The sequence below is a fragment of the Euprymna scolopes genome, chromosome 46, assembly GCF_053919585.1.
Source record: "Euprymna scolopes isolate OS-2025 chromosome 46, ASM5391958v1, whole genome shotgun sequence".
In the NCBI taxonomy this organism is placed as follows: Eukaryota; Metazoa; Mollusca; class Cephalopoda; order Sepiida; family Sepiolidae; genus Euprymna; species Euprymna scolopes.
In genome coordinates, this window is record NC_136527.1 from 66039230 (window position 1) to 66050370 (window position 11141).

At 36.0% G+C, this 11141-nt stretch overlaps 1 protein-coding gene across 1 annotated transcript; it reads left to right on the forward strand.

Moving 5' to 3' along the window:
- Nucleotides 1–4894: 4894 nt before the first annotated feature.
- On the forward strand, nucleotides 4895–10804 carry LOC145270431 (uncharacterized). The gene has a single exon (XM_080126076.1). The coding sequence runs from the start codon at nucleotides 4909–4911 to the stop codon at nucleotides 6580–6582; it is 1674 nt and encodes a 557-aa protein (XP_079982202.1). The 5' UTR covers nucleotides 4895–4908; the 3' UTR covers nucleotides 6583–10804.
- Nucleotides 10805–11141: the final 337 nt, after the last annotated feature.

Below are 11141 nucleotides of genomic sequence, written 5' to 3' on the forward strand. Positions count from 1 at the left end.
CCTGAAATAGCGCCGCACTCCCCACTTATCCAACACATTCTCCATGGCAGCGGAGCAAAAGGCAGTTCCATTGTCCATTAGCACTTCCGTCACTGGACCCCTCTCCAAAAACACCTCTTCCAAGACCTTTGCAATTTCACCTGCATTTTCCACCTTGATTTCCCTCCAAATAGCTACTCTTCCTGGTCCACAGTCGACCATTGACAGATACGGCCTCTGTTGATAGTGCGTTACGTCTATCGCCAACCTGCTCCAGTTCTCTGCCACCTGAACCTCACCAGCTTCGTGTCTACTCGGCACAGGGTCGATTGATTGACACTGGCTGCATCTCTCAACCACTGTCCTAACGGCCTCCTTTGCGATTCTGGGGTCCACCTTCCTGGCCAAGAACAAGGGTCTATCAACTCCAAAATGATGCATGTCATGCAAATCCTTCAGAGTGTCTTCATTCAAACAACATATTGCAACAGCCGCCTCATTCGGCGCCTTTAGCCAGGTCTTCCGCACCCTCGTCATCACATCTGCTCTGTTCTTCGCTGAAGGAACGATAGTGACCCTAAGTTGAAGATCAAATTCCCTAATCAGCTCCCTTAACATCATCAATCGATGCTTTACTAGCATCTCAGCAGTGCCTTTCGTCTTCACCCTCCTTTCTCCTGTAGCTTTGGACTGGATCCAAGAGAACACAGTGGCTGAGTCGGTCCTCACCTCAACATTCTGTAGCCCCCATTTCAAGGCTAAGTTGATGCCCTTCATAACTGCATCCAGTTCCGCCACATTTATGTGAGCCACGTCGTCCTTCTTCCGCAACCAAGCAGCATCTTCTGCAGTAACACCACCTATCTCCAAGGTGATCCCCACTGTTATACCGCTTGCATCACACCACACAACACCTTCTGCACTGTTGGGTACATGCCAAACACCTCTCACTGGATCCTCCCTCTTCATCTCTTCAATAATCTCTGATAATGCCCACCATCTCTTTATCAACTCCATCCTCCCACTTGGCTCCACTAGCTCGCCTTTTGATATAACTACATGCAGTCAGTAGCCATCCTGCAATAGGGTAATGGCCCACCAGTCTTCCGCATATTGAGAAGAGTTCTCGCCTGCTCAATTTTTCCGACACCTCCGGGATCTCATTTCCCCTCTGGAACACTAACCGTCCTATCTGGTCCTTTCTTAGTTGGAGCCCTAACACAGCTGTTCCCTCCAACGATTCCGGGCGTTTTGCAATTAGCCCAAAGCTGTTGAGGTGTTTTATTATGTCCTCCGCAGTTGTTACCGTCTCATCCACCAAAATATCATCAATGTAGGAACTGGTGGCTCTTCTGACTGTGTCCTCCTTGGCATGATTTTTGGTGCAGAATTCAGGCCAAAACTCAACCTAGTCAGGAAGTACATTCGGCCCTTGTATCTGACCAGCTGGTATTTCCAGAATTCCTGTGAAATGTGGATCTGTAGGTATTAAGATTTTAAATCCACAATCATCGCAGCCTTCTGAATCTGCCTCCACTCTCGCATGGTCTCTCAGCACACGTCCATCACATCGCCTCCTGTGTGACATGCAACGTGTACGTTCAGCTCCCTGAAGTCCAGTACTGGCCGAACTTTTTGTTTTGTGGGCTGAACAACCGCCATTAACAGCAGCACACCTTCCACCTTCTCCGTCCATGGTCTTAAAATCCCCTCTGAGATCCATCGGTCCACCTCCTTCTCAAATTCAACTCTTGTGCCTCCTCGCAACGTATGCTCGTAGCATTCCACTCTGTTGTTTAGTATGGGAGCTTCTCCCTTCCATGCCCACTTGACTGTCCATTTCTCACCATCAAAGTGTGTAGAGAAATCTTGGTCCTCTATCATGCAACTTTTGTCTAACCAGGCTGTTCCTGTGACACCTTTTTCGAATTGCACACCTGCAACCCCTTGATGTCCTCCAAATCTCACGGAGTTCCTATATACCGTAACGCCCCCTAGTCAAGCAATTGCATCCATCCCTAGCACCACATCGACACCCGTGACAATTTTGTTAATAACAATCGCCTGGATTGTTACTGACATCCCACGTACCATCAACCGAACGATACTTGTGCCATTGCACTTTACCTCTCTGCCGTCAACTGCCATAATGCTGCTGGTTCCATTGCATGTGTCAACCATGTCTTGTTGAAGTACAGCCCGTGTCGACAAGGGCTTTTGCACTTCGTCCATTTAGGCTCACCTCTACTTGTGGTGACATACCCTGAAGCGCATTCATCGAATAAGTGGGGTAGCCACCGGCGCGGTGGCTTCCTCCTGTTCGTTTTCTTTGGGGACAGAATCTGCTGATGTGGCCGACTTCCCCACAGCGGTAACACATGACTTCTGGCTTTGGCTTCCTGCACTCCCTCGCCATATGGGGGCCTTGGCATCGGTAGCATCTGCAGGAGAACCTGAGTCTCTGCCACAGTCCTCTCTGCTTCTCGTCCTTCACAATTTCCTGCTGCAGTTTGCTTCGTTGAGCGACAGCCACGATTCCCTGCTCACTCTCTTTTTTCCTGGCCAGCACCCTCGCCTGAATAATCAACTCCGCCACCTCCATAGTATTTACACCGGGCAATTGCTGCAGAGCTATAGAAATATGGTCCGGGAAGCCATTGATAAAGGCCATCTTAACCATCTGTCGACGACCTCCTCCATTGAATCCTGCTAGTCCCGTCAACCTCCTGATATTGTTGGCGTAAACATCAATATGCCACAAACGGTCCTTCGGTAAATGCTTCCTTCAACTTTTCCTCAATGGCGTCAACAGACAGTCGATCCTCTGCCCGCATCTCCAGATATAGGGCCAGAGCATCACCATCAAGATACAGCGGTATCAAGCTGGCTACATCCGCGATGTCCCGCAACTTAGCGACAAGTTTAACCTTGGTCAGCCAGGTTATAACATCTCCCTCTCCAGAGAACGTCTTAAGCATTTCACTGCTGATCCTCTTTGCTTCCATAGTTCCCGCCGAAATAGCTTGTAGAGAAGTAGAAAAAAAAATATATGAGACACAGCTGTTCCTTCCAAAAGGTCAAGCTCTTCAACGTCCAAAAATAATTCACTGTCACTTCTTCCAACCGTCGTTTCACTCTCTGTGCTCTTCACCCCTGCTTAAAAATGTACCGTTTATATGCTGCCCATTTCTCCACTTATGCAAATTGACTATCAACCAAAGCCATCTAGTTTTCCATTTCTCCAAACAGCCAATTTGCAAAGGGGGACAACTCAAACCACAATACTACTGTTGAGGAGGGTCAGATAACATAATGATAAAAATATAAAATAACCCATGTGTTATTTGTTCTGTCCTTCACATCAACAATTTCTTGGTTAAGTTTGACACTGTTGTCCAAACTTCCAACTTTGAAACTTCTGTATACATAACACACCTTCTCTCAACTGCAAAAGCACTTCTGCTGATCAAACTTACTTCTTTAATATCCAACTTCTAAATGAACATGCTCTCTAAAAAATCAACCCTCATTTATTTCCAACCAGGAGCATCTCATCTGCATATCAGGTGGTAACATTGCAAGCATATAAAGAGATGAGACAGCCATTTTGTTTTCTTTCTTCTTCATTTCGTTCAACGACCAACTTGTTGAATTATGCACATGTGCTAGTTAGGTAAGTCACACGTTTTCCTACAAAAATGAAACTAAGTTGACAATATGAATGGGTTTTCATAATAAAATAAAATCATCCAAGAATTATAACCGAAATGTAATAGGTGTCCCTAAAATTCCATTAAAGATTGGATCATTTATGTGAATATCAATTAATTTTGTGAATATGCTTAAGTATCGATCACACACATCTATGTTGAATGGCAACTGGCAACTATTTGGATCTTTATTTTGATTTAAAAATCTGAATGTATCAAATAGTATTTGGATCTTTATTTTGATTTAAAAATCTGAATGTATCAAATAGTGTCTGGATGTTAATTTTGATTTAAAAATTTGAATGTATCAGATAGTATTTGTGTTTAAGCTACATCGACCTACATACGAATTCTTATTATTATAACACTCTTGAACAACTCTCATACAACTACCTACACAAGATGTTGCAAACGTTCTCCATAGTTTCTATTGCTTATAATGAAATCTCAAAAGAACGTCATACAGTCTTTGATCCAAATAAAATAAATTATCCTGAATATTGTAATTAATAATATGAATGCAAGTCTATTTTACACACGTATATCTTCCTGTGTCAATTCCTATCATACTGTTCACATTGGCAAATTATATATCATAATCTATTTTTATTTTCTGTTTGTTTTACAGATAATCCAATTAGAAAATTCATTCTTAAAGATTTAAATGGATTAAATAAAACAGGACAATGAAAACCATACAACACGGAAATGTTCGACATGCTCTGAATGTCAAAGTTGATTAATTTTTCGAAATAATTAAAGACATAAAGATGTAATCTTAATTTACTCATCTGCCCCATCTGATCTTCCCAAATTAGAATGTACAGTTTCAACATTAATATCATTTACATTTTAACCATGGAATCCTTTGAACATGCGACAACACTTACTGCTGTAAATATATAATTGAACACTAAGGAGAAACAATTTTGCTTGCACTTATAAATGTAATATCTTAGTCTGATAGAACTCTTATCTTTCTTTTACAGAGAAACAAAGATTCTGCTAAACTGCCGAAGTTGTAAGAGAAAGCATGTTGTTGAACATGATGCAACACTTATTGCTGTAAATATATAATTGAACATGATGCAACACTTATTGCTGTAAATATATAATTGAACACTAAAGAGCATTGTATTTGCATTTATATATGTAATCTCTTATAGTCTGATAATAATCTTATTTTTTATTTCCAGACAAAAACACAGATTCTCCTAAAATGCTGAATTTTAATTTGGAAAAGCAAGCATTTTTTTGCGATATATGCGGAAGAGGATTTTCACAGGAAGCAAGATTAAAACAACATGTACGAATACACACTGATGAGTATATTAGAACACATACTGGAGAGAAACCACATTCTTGTGAAATATGCGGTAAATCATTTTTGGAGAAAGGAACCTTAAAAGTACATATCCGGAGTCATACTGGAGAAAAGCCATATTCTTGTGATATATGTGGTAAATCATATACAACTAAACAGAATCTAACTTTTCATATTCAAAGTCATACTGGAGAAAAGCAATATTCTTGTAAGGTGTGTGGGGCATCTTTTCCACGAATGGAATCCATGCAAAAACATGTTAGAATACACACTGAAGAAAAGCAATATACTTGTGAAATATGCGGTAAATCGTTTTTGGAGAAAGGAACCTTAAAAAGACATATGAGGACTCATACTGGAGAAAAGCCATATTCTTGTGATGTATGTGGTAAATCGTATACAACTAAAGAGAATCTAACAATACATATTCGAAGTCATTCTGGAGAAAAGCCACATTCTTGTGATGTATGTGGTAAATCGTATACAACTGAACAGAATCTAACAATACATATTCGAAGTCATTCTGGAGAAAAACCATATTATTGTGATGTATGTGGTAAATCGTTTACAACTAATAATAATCTAACTATACATATTCGAAGTCATTCTGGAGAAAAGCCATATTCTTGTGCTGTGTGTAGGATGTCCTTTGCACAATTGACTCCTATGAAAAACCATATAAGAACACATACTGGAGAGAAACCACATTCTTGTGAAATATGCGGTAAATCATTTTCGGAGAAAGGAAACTTAAAAATGCATATGCGGAGTCATACTGGAGAAAAGCCATATTCTTGTGTTGTATGTGGTAAATCGTATACAACTAAAGAGAATCTGACTTTTCATATTCAAAGTCATACTAGAGAAAAGCAATATTCTTGCAAGGTGTGTGGGGCATCTTTTCCACAAATGGCATCCATGCAAAAACATGTACGAATACACACTGAAGAGAAGCAATATACTTGTAAAATATGCGGTAAATCATTTTTGGCAAAAGGAAACTTAAATATACATATGAGGACTCATACTGGAGAAAAGCCATATTCTTGTGATGTGTGTGGCAAATCGTTTACATCTAAACAGAATCTAACTGGACATATTCTAAGTCATTCTGGAGAAAGACCATATTCTTGTGATGTATGTGGTAAATCGTATAAAACTGATAGTTATCTAACTATACATTATCGAAGTCATTCTGGAGAAAAGCCATATGCTTGTGATGTGTGCGGGATGTCCTTTGCACAATTGTCCACTATGAAAACACATATTAGAACACATACTAAAGAGAAACCATATTCTTGTGAAATATGTGGTAAATCGTTTTCGGAGAAAGGAAGCTTAACAATACATATCCGGAGTCATACTGGAGAAAAGCCATATTCTTGTGATGTATGTGGGATGTCCTTTGCAGAATTGTCCACTATGAAAAACCATGTTAGAACACATACTGGAGAGAAACCACATTCTTGTGAAATATGCGGTAAATCATTTTTGCAGGGAGGATCCTTAAAAAGACATATGAGGACTCATACTGGAAGTAAAATAAAACAAAAAAGAGAAAAGCAATAAAAATACTTTGGAGAAAGAAACATTAAAAATACATATCCGAAGTCATACTGGAGAAAAGCCATATTCTTGTGATGTATGTGATAAATCATATACAACTAAAGAGAATCTTACTTTTCTTATTCAAAGTCATACTGGAGAAAAGCAATATTCTTGTAAGGTGTGTGGGGCATCTTTTCCACGAATGGTATGCAAAAACATGTTAGAATGCACACTGAAGAAAAGCAAGACACTTGCAGTAAATCAATTTTGGAGAAAGGAAACTTAAAAACAATTAAAAATACATATCCGGACTCATAACCAAACATATTCAAAGTCATACTGGAGAAAAGCTATAATCTTGTGATGTGTGCGGGATGTCTTTTGCAGAAAATGTCAATCATGAAAAAACATGAGAATAGATACTGGAGAGCAGCCATGTTCATGTGCTATGTGTGGAATGTCATTTGCAGTATTGTCAACCATGAAAAACCATGTATGAACACACACTGAAGACAAGCAATATACTTGTGAAATATGCAGTAAATCATTTTTGGAGAAAAGAAACTTAAAATTACATAAGAACACACACTGGACAGAAGCCATATACATGTGACAATGTGTGTAGTAAAGCATTTTTGGAGAAAGGAAACTTGAAAATACATATCCGTATATATATATATACAACTAAACAGAATCTAACCAAACATATTCGAAGTCATTCTGGATAAAAGCCATAATCTTGTGATGTGTGTGGATGTCTTTTGCAGAGATGTCAATCATGAAAAAACATATGAGAATATATACTGGAGAGATAACAAAGTATCAAGGACTTATGTATGATATAAAACGAAATTGGAAATTAAAAGACGTTTCAATTATACCAGTCATCATAGGAGCAACTGGGCTTATGAAAAAGAACTTTAAAAAGTACATAGCAAGCATACCCGGTGAACCAAGTGCAAGTGAAATACAAAAGATTGCACTGAAAGGGACGGCTAGAATCCTGAAAAGATCTCTTGGTTGGACTCACTATAATAGGGGTAAATGTCAAACATCTGGTTGGATGTCCCATCCCCTAGAAGAAAAAGTTTAAGAAAGAGAAAAGCCACATTCTTTAATGTATGTAGAGTGTCATTTTCACAGAAATCAGGTTTAAAGACACACATAAGATTACACACGGGGCGAAAACCCGTATTTTTGTGTCGCATGTGGTAAATCGTATACAACTAAACAGAATCTAACTATACATATTCGAAGTCATTCTGGAGAGAATCCATATTCTTGTGACGTGTGTGGGGCATCTTTTGCACGAATGGAATCAATGAAAAAGCATATTAGAATACACACTGGAGAGAAAAACCATATTCTTGTGAAATATGCAGCAAATAATTTATTGAAAGTGGGAAATTAACTAAACATATGCAAAGTCATACTGGAGATAAACCATACGATTGTTAGGTGTGTGCGAGTTCCTTTACACAGAAATCATCGTTGACTAGACACATGAAAGTGCACACTAGCTTCAAGAAGGAGCCCCTTGATCTCTTAAAGTTTACTGAAGTAAAATACAAAAAAAAAAGGGAGAAGCCATATTCTTATAAAATTTGTAGTAAATCAATTTGGAAAAAAAATATAAATAAACATATCGAAAATCATACGGAAGAGGAGTGAAATTTTTAGGATTTCTTTTACACATTTGTAAACTTTAGAGACACATAGCAACGGACATACAAAAGTGAAACTATATTCTTTTAAAATATACAGTAAATAGTTTTTGGAGAAAGGAAATTGAAATAAACATGAAAAGATAGAAATCGAATGCTAGACACAAAAGTGAAACTATATTCTTTTAAAATATACAGTAAATAGTTTTTGGAGAAAGGAAATTTAAATAAACAAGAAAATATAGAAATGGAATGCTAGCCACAAAAGTGAAACTATATTCTTTTAAAATATGCAGTAAATAATTTTCAAAGAAAGGAAATTGAAATAAATATGAAAATATAGAAATCGAATGCTAGACTCAAAAGTGAAACTATATTCTGTTAAAATATGCAGTAAATAGTTTTTGGAGAAAGGAAATTGAAATAAACATGAAAAGATAGAAATCGAATGCTAAACACAAAAGTGAAACTATATTCTTTTAAAATATACAGTAAATAGTTTTTGGAGAAAGGAAATTGAAATAAACAAGAAAATATAGAAATCGAATGCTAGACACAAAAGTGAAACTATATTCTTTTAAAATATGCAGTAAATAATTTTCAAAGAAAGGTAATTTTAATAAACATGACAATATAGAATGATTGAATGCTAGACCCGTGATTTCTCATCAGTCTATCTGTACAATGATTTCTTAGAAAATCTTGACATGAGGATACTTCTCCTTTGAAACACACCTTATGCCAAATGCCAAGTGATATTTACTATTTGAAATCTACATAAGCATGGGTACACACTGAGAGTACTGTGGCTTCACTTTGTATTGATCTTAATACAAATTGAAACATATAATCTAATCTAAATACTCAACTAAAACAAATTAATTCTGATTTAAAGAAGTCAGCAACATTTATTAAACATATACGCAGATAAAAATGTAATTAATAAAGAAATCTGGTGTTGGTGGAGGAAAGAAGTACCTGAACTAAAATTAAAAAAGGAGAGAAACAATATTTTTATGGATTTTTTACTATAATTTATATTCCTGTAGATTTTTACTTGGTCAGAATTGTTATTTTGCATCCACCAGATTTTACCTTATACAATTGAGACAAAAAAATCAAAGACAATGTTAACAAATATATTACCCCCTTTTCGTTTTGCATGTTACTTGCTACAATTGCCAACTCACGCACACTTGATTTGATGTCGTCTGTTTACTTATGCTGATTGTAAACAAATGTAAAACCGTATTAATGTTAACACTCCTAACATTTCTTACTGAACTTTGTCTACATTGAAAATCATAGCTATCAAATGAATATTACATTTATTAATTTTATCAAATTTAATTTTTTGTAATTTACTAATCAGGTCATCATTACGATTTTTCACATCTGTTTATAGTAACTCTGAACATTGTAGCTGACTGTCAAGAACAGCATTTGTGACATTCAATCTGTTTTTAAACAGCACATGTGGACATTGGTATTTCTCTACTACCAGTAAAAACACTATGGACTCTTTTCATATTATTCATTGATAGAAATAAAAGATAGAAGCTGACATAACTGCAGAGTATCGCCTTCTTTTGTTGAAACGTGGATATCATGCGATTTCCGCTAGAAGTAGCCAATTCTAACCAAAGCAGTCATAACTTATATTATTATCTAATCATAATTTCCTATCATCCTAAAAATCATGATAACCCACAGCAAAGGATCTGCCAACAAACTAGTCATTACACTTCATTTTTTGAGATACACCTGTATATATTCTCGTTCTTCAAGAAAGATAAAAATGTAAAAATCATATTGTTTTCATTATGTAAAGTGACCAATGTAATTTCATCTGGGTAGAGAGTTGGGTAGTGACAACGAGTATGCTTCAGCACACAAAACGACATTGCTCAAAACAATGATGTAGCTGAAGTAAACGTCACCCAGGGCAGTCCATTCAAATGTCACACCACTGACCCCCACTTCACTCTATGATAAAGGAGGCCCCCCCAATGTAAACAGATTTTTTGTGAAATATTAAACGGTTCTTCTGCTCATTTAATGTCAGTGCGGTGTTTATGGAGAAAACGGTTAAACTGCAGAAGCACCTGCTTAAAAGCTACACAAATTTTATGATTGCATACCCCTCCAAAAAAAGAATGAAAAACATAGTGTTTTTGTAAACCGTTTGTGAAAACTTACTGACAACATTATTAGAGTCCTAAAATATGGGATAAAAAAATGAACGAACTGCTTAGTGAAATAAAGTTGTCTCCCTCAGAACAATGACAGTGTGTACTATGATGAGTCACTTAGTAAATTTGTGAATAAATAAATTAATTGTTGCTATGAAGAAAAGGGTCGTTAGAAATGCAGTCGAACAGAAATGCTGAAAAAGAAAAAAGGAAAAATCAGTAAATAAAATCTGAAAAGATGGTTTGAAAACAAAAATACACATAACAGCCTATCTGCCTTATCAACTCACAAAATGAAGTAAATAAAATAAACTGCACATGTGGACATTGGTAAATAAAATAAAACAAAACAGAAGAGAATGAACTGATGATAATAAATGCGTCGAAAAAAGTTTTATTCAATTATCTTTTTTTCACAATTCACACTTTAATAAAGTTCTTTTTTGCCAAAGTTTCTAAATAATTTAGATAATGAATCAATAAACAATTAAAATAATGAATCAATAAATAATTAAAATAATGAATCAATAAATAATTAAGATAATGAATCAATAAATAATTAAAATAATGAATCTATAAATAATTAAGATAATGAATCAATAAATAATTAAGATAATTAATCAATAAATAATTAAAATAATAAATCAATAAATAATTAAAATAATGAATCAATAAATAATAAAGAAAATGAATCTATAAATAATTAAGATAATGAATTAATAAA